Genomic DNA, 27,553 nt, shown 5'->3' on the forward strand with positions numbered 1-27,553 from the left:
GAAGTTGTACACCCTGTGCCTGACCTTAAAATAATACAAGTTGATAGGAAGAGCTAATATCAAACGAGTCTACATAAAAGCTCCTCTGGCTGTTGTAAAAGATCTGTGGGTCTGGAGATTTTTATTTAAATCCTGGAAGTAGTCACTGTTCAGCCATGATGTCTGGTTCCTGAGATGCTGATTTGGAGGACATTTTGCCTTGCTGCAAGAGAGAACGTTCTGAGTGACATAGGTGTGCTGGCATTTCCTTTTCTCCCAGCCTTCTCATAGGCTCATTCCGCACATGCAGAATAATGCACTTTCAAACTGCTTTCAGTGCTCTTTGAAGCTGTGCGGAATGGCAAAATCCACTTACAAACAGTTGTGAAAGTGGTTTGAAAATGCATTATTTTGCGTGTGCAGAAGGTGCCATAAAGTCTTCTTTTTTTCTTTTTGGTTATATTGTGATCCATGAAATGAGAAGGTTATAGGTGGAGAAGCAAATTCCCTGTTTTTTAATCAGCTGTGGCACCAGCTTATCCTCCTGCCTTGCTGGGACTCAAAGCGGATTACACTGTTAAAAACAGCACTGTATAAGTAATATGCCTTTTTTGTCTAACTCCCAATAGTAACCAAGTTGTGGCATTCAGCACCAGCTAGAGTTTCTACCTCAAACCCATGTAGAGTGCAATTGCTGTAGTCAGGCCTTGTCGTTACCATGCCATGGAAAACGAAGATGAGGGAGGGAAGACAAACTAGAACCCTTTTTCCAGGCATGCTCTTTTTCTATTGAAAGATTTTTTTTCACCTGCATAGAAGAACATTCGGACAAGATCAGCAGTCTACAAATGGTACAGTCTGACCAGGTTTACCACCATAGTTAGGTCATAGGGGCAGCTCCCACTGGAAACTCCTGTGAAAGGTAGGCTGACCAGCCGTCCCGCTTTTGGCGGGACCGTCAATCCTTTGGACAATTTGTCCCGCGTCCTGCAGGTTCTACAAATTGCCCCGATTTTTGGGAGGCTGCTGCACTGCCTTGGGGGCGCAAGGCAGTGTGGCAACCTCCCGTGCGCCCGGCCGCAGGAGCGCATGGCCTTCTGGGGCTTGCCGTTTGCCGCTCTGTCACAGGGCGGCAAACGGCAAGCCCCAGAAGCCCGTGCGCTCCTGTGCCCTGGTCACCTTAGTGAAAGGCCAATGGTCCTGGTTCAGAGAGTTGGAGTTGGAGTTAGAGGAGTCGCTAACTGAGAAACTGGGGACGGGGTCACGTCTTCACATGGGAGGAGCACATGTATCGTGTTCCAAAAAGTCTAGAAGGAACCTTAATTTTGTACATATATTTTCATATTTTTGGCCACCTTGCCTTTATTTCAATGAGGGTTCTTCAGAATTTCAGTCAGAAATCCATTCCAAGGACAGAACTCATCCCTGTATCATTTGAAGCAATAATACTATGCAGTAGCCTCTATTTTATCACTGAGTTAACTATACCCAGTCCCCATATATTTGAGAACAGTTGTGGAACCCAGAGAAATGTGAGATTCAGGCTGAGTTGAGTCCTGGTACCATTCCCTTCAGAAGCTAATCTAGAACACATGAGGCACTGTGCCTCTTTCCAGTTATCTGATAAGATCCATGTTTCCGTACTGTAATGTAGTAACTTTAGCTGTTAATTAAAAATAATGACCAGTTGTTACTGCAGTCACAGGAACAATAATGGTGAAATGTTACTCTTTACACACAGTAACAATACTGCATCTTACTCTTCATTAAGAGATACTGAAATTCTGTGCCCAGTGCCGCACCAAGACCAGTTCAGTCCTACAACTTGTACAATTATCACTAATCACTGGCTCAGCTGCCCCTTTGGCTTCTGAAGCTTTTCAGCAAGCATTGTCCATACATATATTCACAAATGTAAGAGCCTCTGAAGGCTTTCTGTACTATTGCAGAGCTGGGGCAAACACACAGTCATGGCAATTTTATTCTGGTGTAAGAAATTGTAACGGCCTAAGGCCATGAGCAATAAAATTTGACTGACTGACTGGCGCAGACCCGCCAGCTATATCTGCTGAACGAAAGCTGATTTTTATTTACCAAAATATGGGGAGGGAACACATTACTGTCAGTTCCAGCTGTCTGTTACCAGAATTAATATAAATTATAGCAAATTTGCACTCAGGCCTGGAAGATCTTCAATATGTTTGTAATGCTGGTTCTGGTGGGTTTTCTGGGCTGTGTGGCCGTAGTCTGGTGGATCTCCTAACGTTTCGCCTGCATCTGTGTAACATACTTTTCTCTGTGATACTCCTCTGAAGATGCCAGCCACAGACGCAGTCGAAACATTAGGAACAAGATCCACCAGACCACGGCCATACAGCCCGGAAAACCTACCAGAACCAGTTGAATCCAGCCGTGAAAGCCTTCGACAATACATTGTTTGTAATACTGTTTGTTTCTCTATAAATGTCTTCAGTTCTTTCCAGACAAAATTGGTGTTTTCACATGGACTTGCTCTACCATTTGATTCATATGAATGGAGGATTGCTGTTTCCTATGTGGGAATTGTCTTGAATTAGAAGTAAAATTATTGGGGCATCTTTCTTCAGCTTTCTGTTCGCTTAACACAATCTTTTTCAATCAGGAAAAACAATCATTGATAAAACTGGATATTGGAGCTCATGGCTGATGGGGAAGAAGATTGTATATGTTTATTAAAACTAAAATTGCTGATTTCTTCACAGTGGGTTTTGGGAGGGAGGGAGAAAAGATGACTCTACCGCTTGTACAAATGTGCCCACCAGACTGACAGTAAACCGCAAGGCAGCGCCCCCTTGCCCCCTCTGTTCCAATCCTCTGGCTGCTGCTTTGCTGACATTACAAACACCAATGTTGGCAAAATGGGAAACTGACTATGTGGCTCCATACTGTAGTGTTTGTGTGTGTGTATGCGTGCCTATGTATGTATGTGTGCCCACGTGTGGGCTTGCGTGCGCATGTGCCACGCACTTTACTGCATGGGGGCAGAAGCTCCATCCGTTGCTGTAACAAATGTCAAAAAACTAAACCTGACTTAATTAGTTTTTTCCGACTTGTTACAGCGGCGAATGGAGCTGCTGCGGTACGGTGTAGACTGCAGCACAGTGAAGGGGCCACGAGGAGGACGCTCCGCACTAGCAACCTTGGGGTCTGTGACATCCGGGAAGCAGCAGCTAGAGAGCGTACAGCACCCCACAGCACGGCGGCAAACCGGCCTCTCTTTTACTTTCGCTTTGGTGAGCACAATCAATATGTGTGTGTGTGTGTGTGTGTGTGTGTATATATGTGTGTTTAATGAGCCTTGCAATTGCTTGAGAGAAGCAAGTGATAGAAAACCTTTTACTGCACTGATGCCCATATAGTTGCAGTGACCTAAGTTTGACAGTGGACAGGAGAAAAGGGGTGATTTTTTCCCCGTCTTCGTATCCTTGCCCTTGGTCCAATGACAAAGGTTTATTTTGGGGGGAAATGCTCTATACCAGGGGTAGGGAACCTGCGGCTCTCCAGATGTTCAGGAACTACAATTCCCATCAGCCCCTACCAGCATGGCCAATTGGCCATGCTGACAGAGGCTGATGGGAATTGTAGTTCCTGAACATCTGGAGAGCCGCAGGTTCCCTACCCCTGCTCTATACTCTCAGGCTCCTTCCGCACATGCAGAATAATGCACTTTCAAACTGCTTTCAGTGCTCTTTGAAGCTGTGCGGAATGGCAAAACCCACTTGCAAACGGTTGTGAAAGTGGTTTGAAAACGCATTATTTTTGCATGTGCGGAAGGGGCCTAAGATACCATGTTCAGCTGGGACATCTACCAAGGAGGTATGGTTACCAGAAATGAGAACTCTTTGTTAAAAGGAGGCTCCACTTATCTTGACGATTTCTAGTTATACCTTGCCATCAGAAAGGGGGACCATTCCTAAGTAAACATCCATTTTGACATAAAGAAATTTGGGTCTAGGAGAGTCTTAAAAATACATGTTTACAAAAATGTGAGCACATATCTACAGCTTCTAGGTTCTTCATTTCTTCTCTCAGTCCCCTCCTCCTCCTCCTTCAAATCATCGCTTCATGTATAAATTCTCGACTTAGGAATCTTATCTCAGTTCTTCAGCAGCGTCCCACAACAAACAGACTCTGCTAGCCTTGATTCTCAACAGAGAATTCTCAGTCAAAACAAAGAAAGTTTCATGGTGGCATCAAGAAATGGAAATAAAATAATCCCGAAGTCACGAGGCAAGGCTTCTCAGAACCAAAAGCCCCAAGTCGAAGGTCATCGGATTTATGTGTGGCCATCAAAGCCATGCCAAGGTCTCTTCCTTCATGCCCTGTGGTGATTTTGTCATTTGTGAATAGTACATCACACGTACACATCACACGTACAACTCTACCTGCTTTAGGTAACTGTTGCAAGCTCTCTGTTAAACTGGAGGTTCAGAGCAATAGTTCTAATGTAGACCATTTAATATTGTGCTTCCATGTGGTTTAGGATTGAACCAACAAACATACATACTAAAAATAAACTGAAATAAGAATCCAATGAATTCACATTTTCTTATCATTTATTACCTCATCCCTTTAACTGGACTTGGTTGGGATTGAACCTGGGACCTTTTGCATGGGACCTTTTGCATACAAAGCAGATGCTGAACCACTGAGCCGCAGCTTGTCCCCTAACTGTATTTCAGCAGAGCAAAGTGAAAGGATTATCTTCCATAGAAGGCAGGGAGCCATTAATAAAAAGGAGAGAAATTGCTGAGAAGGAGAAAGGGATGTGTAAATATGAGGTGTTCAATATTCGTCCACCCTCAGAATTAACTGACTACATGGTCAGAACGCATCCACAAGTATTAATAAGATTAATCCTTCTTGAACGCACCCCTCTATAGTTTCCCAGCATTCTGGTCCTTTACAGGTTATCAACACAAATTTGCTTGCTAGCTAACTTGTACTTGCATAACTGAACTTATCTGATTCCCGGTTCTCTCCTTCCATCCTCCAGTTTTTAGTAGTATTTGAAGCATAGAACAGGTTCACTGAAAGCAACAGGAGGAACCTCTTATTTGTTCCATTCATTTCTAAGCTATCAAGGACAACAAAGTACCTTAAGTCCTAAGAAATAAATCTCAGCGGGGAGTGATAGGTTTGGTTGTTGTTTTTTAGGTATAATCCAGATATAGAGCTTTGTTTTCAAGAATTAGCTTAGGACCAACTGATGCATAAACCAGAAAAGTCCCTGGACTAAATATCACTTTTGCTTTGAGTTGCCAGCCTCTAGGTTGGTTACCAGAATACACCAATCTGCTCCAATGGCTGTAAGTACTACTGAGCTAATAAAGTTACTACAACTATTAATCCTCTCTTTTTTTATGTATTTACAGAACATAAAAATACAAACTTTAGATTCCTATTACAAAGCTTACCATGTCATCAATTTCACACAACCTCAACAACCAAAATATTTCATCACCGGTCAAAGTGTAAACAGATCAAAGTATCTCCAGTTCAATATGCTTTTCTAATAAAGCTAAACAATGAACACAAGTGCATTATTTATTTCAACACTTCAAGTACACTTTTTGTCACCAAACTAGGTGTCACACAATCCACGTGTTTCCAAATCAGCATGAGATTACAGAAAACAAAGATAAATGACTCAAATGACTCCTTGGGCTAGGCAACCACTGGTAAAGTTTGCCCTCATGAATCTTCTCCTTGGCCCAGAAACACTGTTGCTTCATGGATAGTCTCCAGCAGACTTTTACCATCACAAGTAATTCTTACACAAGGCTTTTAAAAGTAGGCTTTCCGGGACAGCTTCGTGCAGGAGTCTCTAGCATTGCTTCAGTCCGCAACCGAAAGCCTGGAGATCTCTCAGAGTTATAATTGATCTCCAGATAAAATATCAGTTCCCCTGGAGAAAATGGCGGCTGTGGGAGGTGGACTCTATGGCATTAGAGTCTTGCTTGGGTTCCTCCACTTCTGAAATCCCATCCTCCCCAGGCCCCACCCCCAATTCTCCAGAAATTTCCCATCTGGGAACTAGCAACCTATCTCTGCGGTGAACTCCCTAGGTGTCCTTAGGCAAACTAGTTTCTGTCAGTGACAGCTCCGGTTTTTCTTCTGTTGGAGATTTCTTTCAGAGGATCAAAAGTGGACAACATTAAAGAGAACTCAGGAGAGAGAGTTTCTTTTGCATTGAACACATTGCCCTCCGTACAGTAGAAAGTAAAGCTGACTTAAGCCCACTGATTTCAGGGAGCTTAAATGGGCTGACTGCAGGTTGTTACAGATTTTTTGGGTATCAGGTGTCCATGGGCCCCTCTATGAAAGCTTTCTTCTCTTCCCTCCCCACCTAGTTGCAATTAAAATGTGTAATCTCCTTCTCACTGAGCAGTATCTCACTCTGCTCATTCCTGGGTAACCATGGAGATAATTCTAGAAAGCAGAAGCAAGAGAAGTCTGGGGATTCATCAAATGACTATGCAGAATGTGATCCTCCACTTGGGGGGGGGGAGCATTACCAGGAAAGTGTAATTTTGATTATTCATTTACTCCCTGCATCAAAAGTTCCTGCCAGTGTTCACATTTCTTTGTGTAAACGTATCCTGGAGCACAAAGCCATAGGAAAAGGTGGCATCAGGTACAAGTCTGTTGCCATTTTATATGTATAATTTGCCCTTAAACTCCATGCATTATATGACCTTGTAAAATAAAATAAGTTGCATTCTGAAAAGCAAGCAAAACCTCAAATGCGTACCTGCAAAGGTTGCAGCGTTACGAGTGCCTAGCAGGTATACGATGCCACCTTGTTGTTTATGGCAAAGCTCTGATGTTTAATGCATTCCTGATGTTGCATTCCTGATGTTTAATATTCTGCAGGGATTTTCCTTCTCATACCAAAGTATCTGCAGACAGAATATCTTGCGCTCTGTGTTACCCTGGGCGGATGAATTGGACTGGTTTTTACATTGGAACTGACTTGCCCTGTTGTGTGCCTAATAGCACTTTGTAATCTTGTTTGGTTGTTTAAAGAAAAATTGAGAACAAGGCATGAAGTGATATTTATACCTCCATAAGCGAGGAAAAAAACATACACACAAATGGCTTGTGAGTTCAGTGTCCTACCTTGACCTTTAATGAAAGCAGAAAATTAAATTAGACATTTCCCTTTTAGGGCTTTATGCCAGAGAAGTGCTGTATGTGTGTGTGTGCTTGTACTGTTTCTAAAATGGCCATGGCAGTAAACACACATACATGCAGGAAGAGCTAATTCCAAGAACTGAAAATTGAAAAAAATATGAATTTTGATAAGAACATTTTGGAAGTTGCTATTTTATTAGAAGCAAGAGAATTTCATATTTTGGAAGCTTCATATTTTTTGCAATGCTGGCAATGGTTTTTGCAACCTCACCTTTCTTTCCTGACTTATGCACTCGATGCCATATTAGCATAAATCATTGAGGAAGCGAATAATTTATTTGTATACTCAAATGATCCTTACAAGAAGGTGTTCAGTGGGAAACTATGAAAGTGTCTCAAAGGCCTAACTGAGCAGAGAAAAGATAGGCAGTCTGGCGTAGCTTCTCTGTGGGCCCCTTTTCCAACCCTGAAAAGAAGTCTATAGAACAGTGATGGCGAACCTTTTTGAGACAAAGTGCCCAAATTGCAACCCAAACCCCACTTATTTATCGCAAAGTGCCAACCCGGCAACTTAACCTGAATTCTGAGGTTTTCGTTTAGAAAAAAACGGTTGGCTCCCTCTTCCTCCGCCCCACCCGCTGAGCAGGGGCCAGCCTGCTCTAGCCTCCAGCAAGTCCCGCACACACCACTCTGTGCCTCTCTAGCATCATTGCCTTCTCTGTGCCCGCCCCCTCGGGCAGCAGCCACCCGGAGCACAGGCACCAGGCCCGCCAGCCGAGTCCTCCCTGCTCACCGCGGTGCGTGCATGTTGTGCTCAGTGGCCCAGGCCAGCCTAGGTGTATGTGTGGGTGGGTGGGTGATTTTCCACGCCATGACGAACTCTGTGTGCGCGTGCCCACAGAGAGGGCTCCGAGTGCCACCTCTGGCACCCGTGCCATAGGTTCGCCATCACTGCTATAGAACTTGCTAGCCCTCCTAATCTGTTACTAGCCTACTCACCGACAGATTACTTTGTTAATTAGTTATGACCTGAAGGACAAGACTAAATGACCATTCAACATATCCCCCATCTGTTCTGTCAACATTTAAAAAACCCTAAAAATTCCATGTTACTGATTTATATCATTTCTTATAAAAGATTGGCCATATGTTTCATTTCCTATTGACAGTCGCTCATATTTGTGTTGTGGGAATTCTCTTCTCTATCCATCTCTATTCACACACGAGGTCAGGCAGCATACATGGCTCTCCGTTCTGTTTCTCTCGGTCCTCCTCAGGTCCTCTCTCAAAATCTCCAGGAATTTCACAACCCAGAGTTGGCAACTCTACTCTCCTGCCCCAGATCAGTACTCTAATCCATGTACCACACTAGTTGTCATGTGGTATTAAAAAAGAGTGGCCTTTTGCCCCTCTTTTGACATTTTTCTGCCCTCTCTTGAATTTTGAGAATTTAAATCTTCAAGTGCAAGGTAGATACACCACCATGACCTGCAACAGGTGAGATTTCACATGCTGCAACAGGTGAGATTCATTTTGCATTATTCTGTAGGATAAGTTTGTACCTGCCCATACAAGTCCCTCCCATTAAGCGACACCATCCATAAATCAGATCACTCCATCCAAGATCAAACTATTCCAAGTCTAGCTGTGTCCAAAACACGCTGCAACTGCATGCAGTGTTGGCAACACTGGCCAGAGAGGCCAGCTTAGAACACATGCCCAGTCAAATGTATGATATCCACACATGCTACATACTATTAAGAAATTCAGCATGCAACAGTGTGAGGCTCTGCCTACTCACCCCCAAGCTGTGCATCCCCTTCCGCCATGTCTACCCCTACTTCTGCCTCCACCAACCTCAGAGTGAACTGGAGAGCCTTTGAACAGAGCTCTATAGGGTTTCTTCTCTCGGCTGCTTTTTTTTGCTCCTGCTCTCTCCTCTGCTCTTTTATGGAACCTGTGTCCCAACTGCAGCACACGCCCATCTTCTCCATGGTTGGAACCTGTGTCCTTGACCGGATAAACAGACTTCCTAGAAAACATGTACACATTTTACAGATCAGAAGTACTGAGACGATTCCCATGGAATCTATGATAAAGAACCAAAACCTTGTATAGGACATGTATGGAAGAGCATGAAACAAAGGATGTGGAGCTGAGAAGGCATGAGAGGCATGCACGGATGGAGCAAGAAGCAGAGGATTTGATGGAGGATGGAATGGAGAGGGCAAACAGCAGAGGGCAGTGTGATATGAAGGAGTGATGCATGGCATCCTGTGCCAACGGGGATAGGGTATAATGGCCGCTTCTGGGGTCTGGTATCGTGGAGCCAAGTGGCTCCCGGGCATCCATATATCTGGCCTCTTCACAGCCATGCCACCGCAGTGCTGTGCTTGCTCCAGAAGTACGTCTGCCCCCGTCCTCTGGATTGGGCTGTTATTCTGCTTCTTCATTGAAACCATATTCTTAACAAACCATCTCTCAAAATATGTCTTCCATCTTGAGTTTGAATTGATCTTAATGACTTCTTAATCCATACATATTTATGTATTTTTTCTTTAATTACATTCCTCCAGTTTGGATTGATAATCCAGTCTGACACCCGGACTAGTGTGGCAGCTTGTTGGTAAAATTTTATATGTTTGCTATAGCTACATCTAAACCTCCTCTTTCTTTTAAAAAAATGTTGTAATATTTTAAATCTTACTCTTGACTTAATTCTACTTCATATGCCATTGTTTATTGTTCACTGCCATTTTTTGAGAGTCTTTTCACCTAAATGTTTGGTAGTGTTTGGAATTTTTAAAAATCAACTCCGGTAGTATATTAGTTTTAAATGCAAAAATTCTTTTTAACCAGGAAATTCTTAACTTTTCCCATCTTTGAAGATCTTCCCTTTGTCTAAACTTTTTTGATAATTATCTTTGTAGAGGTTATCATTTTGTCTTGTTACATATACACCCAAATATTCTTTTTAAGTAACAACCCATTCTGTTATTTTTCCTATCTCTTCTTCTTCTGTTTTAGTTGCCATTAACAACATTATCTTTGTCTTCTTTTTAAAACAATTGTATCCGGAGTAAGTCCCAAATCTATCTATTCGTTCCATTGTATATTTCAAAGAGATATTTGGTTTTATTACTGATATAACAATATCATCTGCATAACTTTTCATTTTATACTCTTATCTTTTTTATTCCAGAGATACTTATATCTTGTTTTATTTTTGTAGCTAGTATTTTTATTCCAGAGATATTTATACCTTGTATTATTTTTGTAGCTATTATTTCCATTGCCAGAATAAATGATATCGATGAAATTAGGAAGAAGCGAAGGATGATGGAACAAAATAATGTTTCGGTTCATTGCAACCCAACTCATGCATTACCAGTCTATTGCAATCAATTCTTTGCTGTCTCTTGTTATTACAAAAAATATGTTTTCTAGTATATCTTTAATTGAAAAAAACACCATGGGCCCTTTTTGCTCATGACTTAGGTCAGAGACTACTACAGAGCCAATTAAAAGAGCAAATGATAGATAGAGCAGAGGTGTGTGAGGAGGGCGGGGCTTAGGTCATGGTCCCGAACACGAGAATGGGAATGTTGGAAGTACATTTGGAAGTCTCAGTTTCCACTGGGAAACGTTGCAGAATCTGTACAACCAACACCTCAATTATGGGAGTTGCTATTTCCCAAGTCCCCAATGGTTCATATCACCATAGTATCTAATTTGTAGACTTAAAATAGAGCTGTCGCCTGCTCTTAGCACAACCACATGATGCTGTTTGGAAAGAGCTGCTGAACTGATTATTTCAATTAGCTTGCATTTATTTTTAAACATTTGCCAGAGTGGTGCGCAGCGCATAATCCCATCACAGCGCAGTTCACTTGTTTGCTATCTTTTCAAACTTGTTTTGTATCTCATGTGCCCTTGTCTGAATGTCATTTTATTTTTCCTGGAATGCTATCGCTTGGAAAAATAACTATTGCAAGCCAACATTCTTCTCCCTCAGTCATATACAGGGACCCGTCTTCCCTTTACTTTCCACTGAGAAATCAGAGATAGCAACATCTGGAGAGAGCAGATGGGGATCACCGAGCTAAAGGGCCGTGAATCTTTACTTTGGAACTAGAATAGATGAGCAAAGTCAGCGCAAGTGCCCAGTTACCCAATTGAATGAGACATGGCTTGATTTCTTGAGACACCTGAATTAGTTTGACTTGCCACTCAGTCCAGTGGGAATTTTTGGAGATCATACCACTGCACCACCCATTTCAGGAATAACAGTAAAATTGCCATCTTGTGGTTGTAGTCCATAAATTAACCTGTTCATGTTAACCTGCTAAATTAACCTGTTAATGTTCACGTTCACATTTTTTGACTCCAATCTGGTACCAGGGCAAAGTGGGGGCCGTTCGTTCTGTTGACACTTACATCTAGACCTGTCATTTTCCTGGTCTGCCCTAACAGACCCCATGTCTACCCTCTCCTGATTCAAGCAAGACCTTTCTGGAACGATTTCTCCTGTGCCATTGTAGTGTCTGCTACACCAGTGGCCTTGGGATGCTTTGCTGTGCTGGTGCAGCGTGTGACATTTCCACTTCTGCATGCACCATAACCTTTGACCCTCCCTCCATTTTGCTTGGCCCAACAGACTAATGAGCAAATGGTAAATCAGACTATGAGCTCCACAGTCAGAATGTGAGTCTAGTGATGCTGATGGGGGTTAAAGGAAATGAACTTCAGGGGCCATCTCTACAATTCCACATCCATGTCGTCGTGGGGACTGCTAAATGCCAATGTCAGTAGTGTTTCTATTTGAAGAAATAATGTAAGGGCACTCTATTTACTTTGCATATAACCTCTGTTGCTAAGGGAGGGCAAGTGTGTGTATTACGCAAACACGTGTACAATGAAATTAAAAGTCTGACTTTCCCCCCTTCCCTCCCCCTCCCACCAATGCAGGAGTGGATCAAGCACTGCCACAAGAACGGCGAACTCCCATTACCCCCTCCTCCTCCTCTCGCTACCATCGACGCAGGTCCTCAGGGTCACGTGATGAGCGCTACCGGTCAGGTACGTGTGAGAAGGATGCCAGGCTGATGAGGGGAGAGTCTGTCCATAATTTGAAACTGGGATTCCAGTGGCATTCACCTTTTAGCTTCAACTGGAAACAACCAACCAAAAGAGGTTCTCGTTTCATTTGACAAACAATCCCAAGCAAACGCCGCACGAAGAACGAAAAGAAAATTAAGGAGTGACGTGATTTTGTCACTGCTCAACTTCAGAATTACTGTTGACATTGTTGGTTTGTTTTTTAAATTGTGCACATGTAGGGTTGCATTCAGCCATCTTGTTCACTTAATCCCGTCCAGTGCCTCGGCGTACTGTGCCCCCCCCTCCCATAAGGCTTTTGGGCAGGCAGGCCCCATGATTCTGAGCATAGCCTTTTAAGATGGTCGCCTCCTTCCTTTATTACCAGCAGAAAAGCTGGTTGGATCCAACCCACAGACCTGTCCAGCCAGTTGATGTGACAGGCATATGGAGCAGCAGTGGCGTAGGAGGTTAAGAGCTCATGTATCTAATTTGGAGGAACCGGGTTTGATTCCCAGCTCTGCCGGCTGAGCTTTGGAGGCTGATCTGGGGAATTCAGATTAGCCTGTACACTCCCACACACGCCAGCTGGGTGACCTTGGGCTAGTCCCAGCTTCTCGGAGCTCTCTCAGCCCCACCTACCTCACAGGGTGTTTGTTGTGAGGGGGGAAGGACAAGGAGATTGTCAGCCCCTTTGAGTCTCCTCCAGGAGAGAAAGGGGGGATATAAATCCAAACTCTTCTTCTTCATATAAGGCCATCAGAAAGGGTGTGTATTGCCCCTGCCTTCAGGACTGAACAGTGATCTGCTTTAAATATTGCTTCACAACCCAAGTACTGGGGTGCACTTTTGTATGCTGCCATGAATGCATCTGGGGCCAAGAAGATGTTTCCCCCAAACAGTGGGTGGGTGGCATTTACGAGTGTGGTCTGCTGCACATTTGGAGAAGTGTTCTCTTTGCATTTTACATGTTTACTGTCATGCTGAAACGCTGCTGTACTTGGGCTGCCTCATGAGGCGGCTTATAAGTCGAATAATAAATAAATAAAATAAATAAGTATGCAGATGCTATAGGGCAGAGGCTTGAAATTTCTCTGCCAAGACATCAGTGAGTTCTGACCTTTGTGCCTGCTGGCACCCTTTCTTTCACCTTTGGTAGTTTTATTACAGACCTTAACATTTATGATCTTGGATGTAGGTTTTAAAAATGTATAAGTATGCAATGGTCATACAACTCATGAATATGCGTTTCTACATGGTATCTTGTTATTTGGATCTGAATAGAAGACTGAGACATACACAGGCTCCAGTGTGGAATTTCTTGGCCATAGATAGAAAAGAAAATAGAGAAAAATGTTCCGTGGGTCTTGGGGCTCCAGGGTCATAGTCCTAGTGCAGAGTATCTGATTACAGTAACACTTTCTGGTGTTGCAGTGTTAATTAAAATCCCAGTGGGAATGTAACCGCAGAATGTCCGGAAGTGCTCTGGATGCAAAAGTAGAAGCAGATGCTGCTGTGTAAATCTGGAAACTTCTGGGCAACTTATAGGAAAACCGTTGCTCACGTAGACTCTAGTCACAGTCAGCGTTTGGAAAAGAAAGGTTTCCTGAATAATCTTGGATCAATGTAGAGGCTGCACCCAGAAGGATTCTCCATTAAAAGATGGAAAGACATCAGTACAGTGGAAGGGGTCTATTTGGCTGGGTTAGTAATGGGATCCTTATGTGTACCAGAGGTGTTTGATTGTTAAAGATGTCTTCAGAGGGCCAGAGGTTGGACGCAAGATGCTGCCTTATACTGAGAGTCAGACCACTGGTCTATCAGAATCAGTATTGTCTACTCTGACAGGCCACTCTCAGTTGCTGAAGATAGCTTCAGAGGGCTAGAGGTTAAATACAGGCATGCAGCTGTCTTACCCTGGGAGTCAGACCACTGGTTTATCAAAGTATTTACTCTGACTGGCAGCTCTCAATAAGAGGCCTTCAGAGGGGTAGAGGTTGAACATATATGAAAAGCCTTCAGAGGGGTAGAGGTTGAACATATATGAAAAGCCTTCAAAAGGGTAGAGGTTGAACATATATGTAAAGCTACCTTACACTGAGGCCCCTTCCGCACACACTAAATAATGCGTTTTCAAACCACTTTCACAACTGTTTGCAAGTGGATTTTGCCATTCCACACAGCTTCAAAGAGCATTGAAAGCAGTTTGAAAGTGCATTATTTTGCATGTTTGGAATGAGCCTTAGTCACATTTCTAAAAGCCGAACCAAAAGTAAGCCTGAAAAAGTGGTGATAATTTCGGGAAGCTGAAAAGCAGATCCTGAAACACGCTGAATTTTCCACTTGAACGTTGGAGGCGGGAGAGGAGCAGTTCTGAACGCTGACCTCATCTTAGGTAGGAAAGAGCAGATCTGAATTCACAGCTCCGTAGCTCAGATTTTTAAAGGATTCGGTTTAAAAAAACAAATTTGAAAAAAAAGCCACCTTCTCCCTCAGCTTTCCCCAGGTTTTTTTTGAAAATTTCCAGGTCATGTAAAATCAGACCCCAAAAATATTGAAAAAATGGTGCACAGCCCTAGCCTTGACCTCTTCCTTGATTCTGTTTCCAAGGCTCAATTTTGAAGCATGTGGACTCAAGAATCCTGAAATTCCCAAGCTTTTAAAAGAAATGTAACTAACACTTCCAGCTTTTAGGGCTGAAAATATAAGTTTGAACTTCTGGCTGCAATAATTTCTAACAGCCTGTCTTAAGGTATTAAATATATTTGAATCTGGCCTTTATCCTCTCCTAAATCATATGTGATTCTCTCACACAAACATAAACACATAATTAAAAAATGCATTACACTGTCAACAGTGGCATTCACTGGATAGCCATAAATTGGAAGCCCTAATGTTGTAATAAAGTTTGGCTACTCTACATTAAGGCTTTCTGTGAATTGGACTGATATAATTATGGGCTGGCAATATTCCGACCTGAAATGTGGTCATCTCTGGACATTTTTGTTTACCATATGTTTGGACATAGACCTACTACCATGAAAGTTATATACTGAATGTTTGGTGGATTCCGCACAGCATATTTATAATGAATTGCAATCGTTATAAATGTATTCGTTTTTCATTTATCAAAAGGGAAAATGAGTTCATTTATAATGATTGCAACTCATTATAAATATGCTGTGCAGAAGGAGTCTTTGTGAGAGCCATTCTAAGTAGCCTACTCAGAATTCCACTCAAGGCTATTGAAGCTTGTGGAGGCCTGAGGGTAAACAGCATCAGCTGATTTTTAAACACACCATTAAGCCTCTATCAAAGCAACAGGATTACCTGGATGGCCCAGGCTCGAGGGCACGTTCTTCCACACCACCACTCCTAGGCAGATTTTTGTAGTTATGTTCTAGTTATGCCTCTAAAATGCTGGTACGGCTTTTATCAACATTGAATCAAGAAAACCAGAATCCTGACAAGCTGTGCATTACCCTGAATCTGCTAACTCTTTGCTCACAAGGTTTACTCTATTAGTCATCCCGCCTTCAGAAGGGCTTTAGTAGCAGGCAGGGTTTCAGCTTGTACCTGTGGCAAGCAAATCATATATCTATCACATGCTGCCTGGAACAGAGAAAGGAAAAAACTGACTGCCCCAGCCAGGTCAGTCATGTGTTGCAGCTGTGAGCCCTGCAGGGGTGTACAAATGTGATAAATAAAATTTAAAAATTACACAGTCATCATCCGAACAAAAAAAGGACGACAAATTTGGGAGTCTTCCATCAAGCTGAAAATTAATTCTCTTAATTTCCCCTCTGTTACAAGGCTCGCTTTGACTAATCTTTGCTTGCTTTTACTGGGCAAGATTGATCAGTTAGGAGATGAATGAATTATTTATTGCGATCAAAGAGCAGCACTAAAGTGAGTGCATTGCCAGAAATATTACATAAAGAAACCTTTTATGACATGAAGAAGCCTCTCTTTTTTTGCTCTCAAGTTGCAACTGATTTATGGCAACCCGGTAGGGTTTTCAAGGCAAGAGACTAAAAGAGATGGTTTGCCATTGCCCGCCTCTCCGTAGGAACCCTGATATTCCTTGGTAGTTTCCCATTCAAATATTAACCAGGGCTGACTCTGCTTAGTATCCAAGATCTAATAAAATCAGACTAGGCCGAGAAATTCGGTAAAATTTGGATTCGGATTTATTTGGCCGTAAAATTATCTGTGTACCCGAATAAGACAAATAACATATTTGGATATACCCGAATATTCGGGAACTCTTGAAAAATTCGGGTCCATCTGAATTAATTTGTTTTTTTGGTGATTTTTTGCATTTGTGCCTTCAGGGGGCACATTTTTTAAAGCTAGCAATACCAAAATTTCAGGCTATCATCTGAAGACTCTCCTGATGATACCACCCGAGTTTGGTAAAGTTTGCAGAGCAGAGAATCTTGGACAATTTCTTGGGATGCCTGTCAGGGGCGCATTTTTAAAGCTAGTAGCACTCAAATTTCAGGGTGTCATTTGGCGTCTGTCCTCATGATACCACCTGAGTTTGGTGAAGCTTGGTTCAGGGGGTTCAAAGTTATGGACTCTTAAAGGGTATTCCCCCATCCCCCATTGTTTCCAATGGGAGCTAACAGGAGATGGGGCTTTGAGGGTCCATAACTTTGGCTCCCCTGAACCAAACTTCACCAAACTCGGGTGGTATCATGGTTCACATTGTGGAAACAGTAGAGTGGGAAAGGCTTAACCTCCTCATTCCCTACGTCATGGTCCTAGTCTAAACTGGGGTCTCTGCTCTTATTGTTTCAAAATGGGGGAAACGCTTGGGGGACTCTAGACATGGAACTCGCAGAGAAAGGTTTGGGGAGGGTAATAATAAAGGGCAGCTCCAATTTTAATGTAGAAAACCATGAAGTTCAGGTACTGGAAGTATGAAAAGCAGTGACTTGTTTGGACTGACAGAGGTTGAAAGCCAGAGAACTTGCCTGCTCAGCTTTGCTTCCTGAGGTCTTTTCAGTTGCAGACAGCATGAACTGACTCTGGATCATTTGCATGTAGAAAATATGCTCTTCTATCGAAGATCACATTTTCTACATGCAAATGATCGAGAGGAAAAGATGTCTCTGAGCGTTCAGCACAGAGTGTTCTACCCTGTGTTGGAGTGTGACAAGGATCCTACAAATTAATATATCTGTTAGGGCAGAACGTTGGCTCATAGCATAACTAACACTGACGCATGGGAAATATTTCGCCATTATTAAGTCCGTCAAGAGAACATTTCTGATTTTGCAACTTGTCCTTTCCACAGGATAGAAAGCTCCGATCCTTCTGACAGAACCTAGTGCCAAAACGGAGTTTCTGCGCATTATAATTTTTGCAGACTAGTTCTTGAACTTCATAGTCATTTCTTAGTTGTCTACAGCAATGAAAGCGTTCTGCTGTGTCATGTCATTGAGAACATGCAGCAAATAGATGTAGCTGCCATCTTATCCAAAAGCCAAGCCTAGGATCCTCCTGTGTTTGTAAACAGCAACTTTAACAGGTGATGTTTTACACAGTGTAAAAATGGAGCATGGTCCCTGTGTTTGCCAGTCAAGCAACTGTTCCAGACACAGGAGCAGAGGACAGGAAAAGGGTTGGCGACTCTAGCCAGTGCAGCCGTTCTTAGTGCAGTTTTCTACATTTTGCCTAGGAAGGAAGAACCAATCACAGCATCCCAAATAAATGCCTCTGCTCCTTTTTCGCAGGGATTGATTGTTAATGGCATTAGTGTATCAATTTCCATGGTTTCGCCAACCACCTTGCTCCTTGATAACAGCAGGCTAATGACACTGTAAGACACAAGAGGCTATAAATCCTATAATTCTGCTGCTTGCATCATAGCACATTAACTGCTTTGTCACCTGTCGGTAGCAATTAGCACATGTCCTCATCCCATTGCTAATAGACACTTGGCATCAAAATTAATTATATAGCTGTAATACCTAAAATGTGAGCATTTCCAGCAATTCTTGCTAAATACCTCCACACTTTCTCTAGCAAGCAGAGGGCCAATTGTCAGTTTTCAGTAATGCCATGCATAAATACCTGCTTCTTGTCCACATTAAAGGCAGGTATTATCTGAACACATCCACCATCAATAGCGGGATCGTTATTACCGTTATAATTCTTGTTCCATTGAAGTTAGTCACTTGAATTCGAAAATTAGTTTCAAAAGCCTTTTTGCCAAGTGGTTGGGGGGCGGACGAGTGGGGGGAAAAGCACAGTTAAGGCACGTGGAGCAAGTTGCAAGTTTTCTGGAAGGCAGCCAGTGTGACTTACTGCCAAATAATGTATTTAGGAGCAGAACATTAGGGTTCCCCAAGGAGAAGCAGGCCCGTTTCCAATCTCCACTGTTTGAATACCCAAAACAATAACCAATTCCATTAAAAACCGATGCCTGGAATCCAAAGGAGAAATAAAAAGACATGTCACAACTAAAGAAATCTAAGAGGAAGGAAAGGCTGCCAACTTAAATCCTACCCTTTTAATCTTACTCCTTTCTCCCTGATTCCTGGAGGCCGGAAATAGGTTTCTGTTTCCTCCAGTGAGGAGAGGGAGTCCCCGCCCCTCCCTAGAGACTTTTGAGCTCCCTGCGCCTCTGTGACGACAGTGTGTGCCCAGTGTTTCCAAAACCTGATGAAAGAAACATAGTGTTTCCAAAACCTGATGAAAGAAACTGAGGCACATTAACACTCTGAAAAAACAACAATTTCTGGATCTGGGAGGAAAGTGGAACACCTGTATGCAGTCCAATGGATAAAATGTTTTGCCTCAACTCAAAAGGCCAGCTGTGAATCTCACTGGGAGGTCTAGGGCAGCTAAGATATGTAATGTAGTGGAAATAGAGTGGTGGAGTATGGCTGGGGAGACCCAAGTGGGGCTGGGGAGACCCAAGTTCAGAGACATTGGCAGATTACACACTACTGGCTGTTCCCCACCCTTGCCCCACTCTGAAATGAAAAGTGGCACCAGAAGTTCTTTTGCTTTCCCTGAGGAAAGCAAGAAGCACACGCAGGGAAATCTTGGTCCGACACACCTCCTCTCGTGGCATGCCGCAAAGAGGAAGCACGTCGGAACATGGGCCCTTTCCACACATGCAGAATAATGCACTTTCAACCCACTTTCACAATTGTTTGCAAGTGGATTTTGCTATTCTGCCCAGTAAAATCCAGCTGCAAAGTGCATTGAAAGTGGATTGAAAGTGGATTATTCTGCATGTGCGGAAGGGGCCGAGATTTCTTGCCCTGACATGCTTCTGGTCCTACCGTGCACCCCAACACCAGTGGGTAATTGGCCATTGTGTGACTTTCAGCCAGTCGCTCTCTCTCAATCTAACCAGCCTCAAAGGATTACGGTAAGGATGAAATGGAAGTGAGGAGAACGCCTTGCAGAACTCTCAAAAGGAAGGGAGGAGAACGCCTTGCAGAACTCTCAAGAGGAAGGATGGGATGAGCCGTATGAATTGACACCTTTCAACTAAAGGAGTAAACGGGCTGAGGACCTGGGCAATGCAAGTGAACAGGCTTTCCCCTCAGTGGTCACATGAGAGGCGTCATGTGAAGGTTGAAAAGAACTTGGCCTACTAACGTGGAAACTTTAAATATTTACTGGGTAACACTTGATTGTACTGAGAAAGGCATGCAGTGACATGAGCCAAAGTGGAAGTAATAAATCACCTACAGCACATTCAGGCTTTTCTGTGCCTCTGGAACGGTGCTGCTAACACCAAGATATGGAAGTCAGTGTGCCTGCCTTCCTTTCAGAGAGAGGAAATTTAGCATTTTCTGTATATTAGCAAGAGCGAGAATAGCTGTAATAAACAGGAAGGGGAAAGTTGTTTTTAGGCTGCCTTGAGACTTCTTACAGGAGAGAAAGGTGAATCCAAACTTCTACTCTTCTTTTGGTCTCTATCTTTAAGGAGTCTCAAAGCAGCTTAGAAATTCCTTCCCTTTTTGAGGTTTCTGCTGTAGAATTCTCTATTTAAGGACAAATAGTTTTCATCTATTGCATTTCAGTGGCACTAGAATGGGAGCGGGTATCCCTGTTTTCCCAGCTCACTACCACCGCCACGCTAAACCTTTAATATTCACTAATTCCACACCTGCCTTCCTTTGCACAACTGTACCTGAGAGCCACCTCAGGATAAATATTTGACGGCAGAAACCACAGTGTGGAGTGTAATAGCAATTAAAAGGTAGTCTGGGGAGACAAAGGATTAGATTCAGACTAAGTGCAATCCAGAGGTAAAGGGGCGAATGGAGCTTTGGAAGTGGTGCAGAGTTAACGCCGTCACAGATGCCCACTCTGCTGTAGTAAGGGGCAAATACAACGGCGGAGGGTTTGCCGGTTTGTTTTACCCTAAACTGAAGTCGCAAGGTCATTAAAATCGCATGTACCCTCCATATCCCTGTTCCTTCCCCTCTCAGCCAGCATTGTGTAGTGGTTAAGAGCAGGTGGATTCTAATCTGGAGAACCAGGTTTGATTCTCCACTCCTCCATCTGAGTGGTAGAGGCTTATCTGGTGAACCAGATGTGTTTCCGCACTCTTACATTCCTGCTGGGTGACCTTGGTTCTTTGGAACTCTCTCAGCCCCACCTACCTCACAAGGTATCTGTTGTGGGGAGAGGAAGGGAAAGGAGCTTGTAAGCCACCTTGAATCCCCTTGCAGGAGAGAAAGGTGGGGTATACATCCAAACTCCTACTCCTCATCTTCTTTTTCTTCTTCTTCCTCCTCTCCTTTGTGCCAGACTTGGTCTGGCAACCATAGGGATAGGACACATGGAGGTCTCACCAGAAAGGGGGAATCAGTGGAAATTCTTAATTTAGTTGTAATTTTAATCCAACCCAAATAGTGAGAAGGAATGGATTCTACCTCACTCACATAACCTTTTTTCTCCCCCTACCCCCAAACTTGGCACACATTTTCTATGTGGCAGCAGCAGGTATGCATTTCATCTCACAGATCTACTGGCTTGGCCTTAAGTTTTACTGCATAGATATTCCTCGTGCAAGTAGACCCAATTAGCCTCCTCCGTCGTGGCACATCATTTTGCACCATTTATATTGATTGTCCAAGAACAGCAAGAAGTACAAAATGAATCCAATATATGAACCATACAATTGAGAAGGGAAAGAGGAGAGGAAAGGAAACAGAAGGTTAAGACCTGCTAGTATACAAGGGAGTGAGGAGGTTTTATTCAGCAGTTCATATTTTTATAATGAGATTTTCTGGTAAAAAGGAAGTTTTTTTTTTTTAAAAAAGGATTGTTCCTTAAGGGATTATTCTGACTTTGTATATCCTGGGAAATTCCAATCACATTTTATTGTCAAAAAATACACATTGGAATTTACAATTGTAATTCAATACAAGTAATTTTTATGCTGCTGGGAAATTGCAGGTGCCTATTAATAACTGCAGTTATCACAAATGCTTTATTTTTGACCCATGTCATGTTTGAACAGCTGAAAAGAACCTTCTAACCCTTTTTCTAATTTCAATTATACATTTGAGTAATAAATGTCAGGCCAGTACAGTGTAAAAGAAGAAAAATAAGACCCCTGTGTAACCCCTAGATGGTGGGGCAAAGCATTGCCTTTATGAGAAGAAAGAACGGATACTTTTTCTCTCCCACTAATACAGTGGCACATCTAAGGCAGAAGGGGGGATCTCAAACCCCAGGCGCCACTTCTGGGAGGTGCATTTTGCAGCTGCGCCTTGCCCCCCCCCCCCAAACTGTGTCCAGATTGGGAACTCCCTGGTCAGGTACACAGTTGGAGTCTGGAAGGCAGGGCTTATCCCACCCCCATCTCCACATGGAGATGCAAGAGCCTGTTAAGTCCAGGCTTGGATCCATCTCTTAGTTGCAAACAATAGAACCCTGTGCCTTTTACAGATACATGATATGCAGAAATTTTGTCAGATGCAGCATTATCTGTCAGCCACTCTCATACTGCAGAAAACTCCAGATGATAAATGTTTGCTTCTCCTGTAGTTATTAAAAGCATCGACAATGGTAGCAGGAATTCTACACTGTAGATTAGAGACATCTAGGCAAAGGGGGCAATCTTGACCAGGTCTACTTGGAGATCAGTCCCAAGTTTTTAGTTTGCCTTCCTTCCTAGAAATTATATATTTTAAACAATTCACCCTCCCCTTCCCCTCCCCATTTGAGGAGGCATAATTTTTAAATACAGGTACAATATAATCAATGCTCAGATCCAACGACTGCAGCAAATCCAGTTTGAATTACAGCCCCATGGATATAAATAATTTAAACATCTAAAGAAAAATCTTCAAATTAAATTACCGTTGCTTATTTAAAAGCTGTGCCTGGCAATGCTTTGTTTAAAACGTTAGGAAAAGTGTTACATTAAAGAAAACAAACAGTCATGGTTTTATTATGGATTTATTGTGCTCTAGCTCTTTGCAGGCCAAGCAGTTCTTAGTGAATTCACTGGGACATCCAAGTATACATGGTTGTGGACAGGGTGTGAAAGTGCACTGCACATTGCTAATAAAAATGTCTGAGCTCATGTCCAGATAAGCAGCAAGGTGGAATGTTAACATGCTCGTTGTACCCTCTGGAAATAAGAATTGTGACTGCTCACACCTAGATAACGGCAGTACTTTAAATCCCAGCGCTACATTATGCTGTCTTTTTAAAAAGATCCTTGAAGCAAACCTTACATGCAAAACAGTGACCAGAATCAGAATGAAAAAGATATCTTAGGCCATTTACTCTTGAAACAGCACAGAGTAGGGGAAGGGGACCAGAAGTCCCGCTTTTGGCGGGACAGTCCCGCCTCAAACCAATTTGTCCCGCGGGGTTTTTTTACTGTCCCGATTTTTGGAAGGCTGCTGCACTGCCTTCTGGGGTGCTCCCCTTTTCCCACCCTGTCACAGGGCAGGAAACCGGGGAGCGCCCCAAAAGGCAGTGCGCTCCGGCGGCCGCGCGCGCCCACCCACCCTGGTCCCAGTTTAAAAAGGTGGCAATCTGGACACCTTAGAGTAGGGGCACTGAAGGACAAGAATGAGTAGGATTGTTATCCTCCAGTCTTTCTGTTGATAGTGGAACTGTTCCACCCAAAATGATCAGAGCCCCCTGCTGTTAAATGCTTAGTTCACAGCAGGTTTCAGTACACTAAAGCCTATGAGGTTGATGTTATCCTAAGACTTCAGTTCTTTGCGCTCACTTGAGTCTTTACCTTATGCAACATTGGAGTTTACTTCTAAGTAAATATTCATAAGACAAGGCTGATGATTCGTACCTAGAAAAGAGAATTTTTTACTTTTAGGGATTTTTAAAAATCTCATCCTTCTTACGACTGAGCATGCTCTGTTGCTTTATGTTAAATTGCAGGGTAGCTTGATTACCAGGTGAGACTGTAGTTGAAGGAAGAATATATTGGTAAGGCTTATCTTGTAGTCGCTCCGCCTTGCTAATAGGTGGCCATATTTTTTATTTTTTGTCATCTGCTTTTCTTGCTGACGCTGGATTATCAAATATAAAAAAATGCAGTCAGCTTTCTGTTATTTCCTGAGAGTGTGTTTAAAATCACAAAAAACCACTCTGCAGATTTGTGGTTTCTTTTTCCTGCCTCAGTCCAGTTTGGGTTGATGAACTGAGTTTCCACAAGTTCCTTCTTGGCAGTTAATAAGATCAGGTTGAATTCCTAGTTAAGTATACTTTTCACTGTTGTGTTGTCCTACAAATGGTTCAAACCCTCTCATTCTAAAAATGCAAGTAGTTTTAAAAAACATGTATTCACACATCAACATATTGGCCTCTGAGGCTCACCTATTAAAATGTTTATTTTGTTTGATTTCCAGCCTGTTTGCTGCCTACCAGCAATGGTTTCAATGAGCCGAGAGAGGTTGTTCAATCAGACAGTAATTTCAAAAGTTTTTGTTAAAATGTATTTTATATAAATAAACATATTTTACCACACAAAACTGAGCCATTATTAAGCAGGGAAAAATACGGAATTCTCTACTCATGGTACAAAAATGAGCACAGACTTTAAAATAGAATCTCTTGCATTTTTTCCTTTTTCCTTCCCCCTCTACCCCATATATTTCCCAGATGTTTGATACTGTCATTAGAACATTTCGGTGAACTATAGGATATGTTTGATGTCGGAAAGTGGTGGAGGCGGCTTCCGATACATTTTGACTTCATGTTTCTGCACTTATAACATGTCTTAAAAGTGAAACAAAACTCTTCCTCGCAGTATGTTTTTAAAGGACTTGTGGTTTCTGGTTTCCCCAGAAGTTATGTGGTGAAAGTTAAACTAGTTTTGCCAAGATATTTTTTTTCCTGACAGGGCTGGGTGTTTTGAATTTCTTTTTGCCCGTCTGCAGTTATGGCATTCAGTGAAGGATTTCCTATAATTACAAACTCCTCTTGAATGTTAAAGGTACAGGAAAGGTATCAGAAAAAGCCTGTCAGTGTTCATTCAAGCACATACCATCCATCTCGCTCACAAGCAAAATAAGAACTTGGGTGGTTGCTAAGTACACATGTAAACAATGCTATCTGCATGTAGATAGGTTAAGAGATTCCTCTTTGTTCTAGAATTCTGCACTCTTTGCTCAATACAGTTACTCAGAGCATCTCAGAGAAAGCAGAACTGAGCCATTAGCTCAATTACCAGAGCCTTCAAGAACGTACTCAAATAAGTAACTTTATTAGATTAGGGTTGCCAACTGACTGGAAAGAAAATGTCCCTTTGATAAAATCTATCTATCTATCTATCTATCTATCTATCTATCTATCTATCTATCTATCTATCTATCTATCTATCTATCTATCTATCTATCTATTATGCTTTTATACCGCCCTCCCCCAAAGGGCTCAGGGCGGTGTACCTCAGATTCCGATAATTCCAATAAAATCAATAAAACCAGTTTAAAATTCTCAGTATAACAACTTATATAAATATCTGAGGCGACTTATACCCTTCCATCCCCCTTCTCCACCCATGGGAGGCCTAGCTGGTACAAGGGTGCAGTGGCTAACCTAGCTGGCCAAAAGCCTGGTAGAACAGGGCCGTTTTACAGGCCCTACGGAAGCTCTGAAGGTCCCGCAGGGCCCGGGTCTCTTTAGGGAGCCTGTTCCACCAGGTGGGGGCCAGGACTGTAAAGGCCCTGGCCCTTGTAGAGGCCAGCTGGATCTTCTGTGGGCCAGGGATCTCCAGCAGGAGATCCTCCAACAAGTGGAGGGACCTACTAGGGCAGTACAGGGAGATGCGGTCCTTCAGATATGTAGGACTTAATGGTACGTAGCTTATCAGATGATGTCTTGTACATCTCTGCCATGAAAAGCTTCATCTGCCCGTTTCAAAATATGAGGTCTATTAAAGGATGGGGACATTTCCCCCTGTGCTGGCTGGCAACCCTAATTCTGGTGTATGCCATGCTAATTGTTCGTTGTGGGACTCTGCCAAATGGGGTCCTTGCGAACAAGTTGAAGGATGCATGAGCCTGTGCTTAAGGAGTTTATGAGGTCACTGTTGTTGTAAGAGGATTACAGGGTTTTGCTTGACTTCCAAACTAATATTTCAATTTTAATTCTAGATGTCCATACAGAAGCCGTCCAGGCAGCTCTTGCAAAACATAAAGAAAGGAAAATGGCGGTGCCCATGCCATCCAAGCGACGCTCGTTGGTTGTACAGACCTCAATGGATGCTTACACGCCTCCAGGTACGAAGCTAATGCTACGTGTTGGACCGCAAATATTTTAAAACTTTAAAAAGAAGTATTGCTTCAGTGTTAACTTTGAATTGGAATTATTAGATCAAAGCATCTCTAAAAGATGATGTAGGGATGTTGAAAAGTGCAATACACTTCTGTGCTTGTTCACTTCAAAGTCTTTGAGGCTGGCTGCAGGTGAATTTGCATAGGATTGCAACCTAAATCAAATTTATCTATAAGTTTCCTGGTGGGTTAACAAGTTGTTCCCAGTCTTCCCTTTTGGCTTTTTGCAATAGAAGTCACTGGCCCATTTGTATTTTCGCATTTGGTAATATTCTCATCATAATATTCTCATCATAATTGCTCTTACTTAGCAGCAAGTCCTAGCTCAATACAGAGGGCCTAACTTCTAAATAAGGATCTTAGGGTCAAGATGACCTTTTTGGTTGGTTGTATATGGTGGCACACATAGATTGTCTCCTCTGTTATTAAGACTGGCAGATAGGTTGGCACTGCTTGGGAAAACAGCATATAAGTTTATGAAGAGTCTGTCTGTTGCAGTTCTGTAGCTTTGAAATTCCCCTCCCGCAATGACTTACTGGCAAAATGTTGAATACCTTTGGCATAGCCTGGCAAGCATCAGGAGATGGGACACATGGGGAGGTTGACATTGTGATGTCATTTCTGGGGGAAACTTCGATGTGAGCCAGCTCACTCTAGAAATCAGCAGATACCTTATGGTAAAATCATAGTTTCCAGAGATTCCTAGAGAGGACTGATGTTGTGATGGGATCACAGTATCCAGTAGGGGTTCGGCTGTCTTCACATATGTAGAATATCCCATAGAATTCAGTTGGACTTGCTCCCAGTAAGCATAACATTCAAGCCTTACTGTACCCAATGTCTTTCAGCTTGTTGACACTGTGACCAATTTGCAAGTGTAGACTTTTTTAGTAGATCTGAATTTTTGCTCTTCACATTGAAGGTCAAAGAGGGAAGGCACAGTCTTCCCAGCAGTGGTTGGTTTGACTGTGTATATTGACTGGCAAATTTTTAGCTCCTTCGGGAGTAGTGTATTCTCATTCAGACATGAAACGTGTAACTTATTTCCATGTTTAGATACCTCATCTGGTTCAGAAGACGAAGGCTCTGTACAAGGTGATTCCCAGGGAACTCCAACCTCAAGCCAAGGGAGTATAAATATGGAACACTGGATCAGCCAAGCAATCCATGGCTCGACCACATCTACAACTTCTTCATCCTCAACGCAAAGTGGAGGCAGTGGAGCTGCACATAGGCTAGCGGACGTAATGGCACAAACGCATATAGGTTTGTCTATTACTTGCTTTTATCATTTTCTTCTGTTTTGTAGATAATGGGTTGAGTCCAACAAACTTTTCCATTGACGAGAAAGGGGAAATGGGGTTCTCTTTGAGCACAGAAAAGTCTATGCCTGGTGATTGGGAGACCTGCATGGATGAAAGTCAGTGTCCGGGCGCCGCCATGTCCCCAGCGCCCGGACCAGCACAGCAGGCAGGGCAAGGGCTGGCAAAGGGAGAGACAGCAGGATA

General features: G+C 42.8%; 1 protein-coding gene across 4 annotated transcripts in view; it reads left to right on the forward strand.

The window, feature by feature from the left end:
* The window catches only part of DIP2C (disco interacting protein 2 homolog C), a 353,066-nt gene that overhangs the window by 217,738 nt on the left and 107,775 nt on the right, over positions 1 to 27,553 (forward strand). For 2 of the 4 annotated variants that reach the window (XM_048510380.1, XM_048510381.1), the window contains exons 3-6: positions 3,078 to 3,251; positions 12,124 to 12,234; positions 25,866 to 25,991; positions 27,102 to 27,311. In XM_048510380.1, the coding sequence (XP_048366337.1) occupies positions 3,078 to 3,251; positions 12,124 to 12,234; positions 25,866 to 25,991; positions 27,102 to 27,311 (621 nt within the window). The remainder of the gene's footprint in view (positions 1 to 3,077; positions 3,252 to 12,123; positions 12,235 to 25,865; positions 25,992 to 27,101; positions 27,312 to 27,553) is intronic. The other 2 variants (XM_048510382.1, XM_048510383.1) reach the window with 1 other exon arrangement.

Source organism: Sphaerodactylus townsendi, linkage group LG11, assembly GCF_021028975.2.
Source record: "Sphaerodactylus townsendi isolate TG3544 linkage group LG11, MPM_Stown_v2.3, whole genome shotgun sequence".
Lineage (NCBI taxonomy): Eukaryota > Metazoa > Chordata > Lepidosauria > Squamata > Sphaerodactylidae > Sphaerodactylus > Sphaerodactylus townsendi.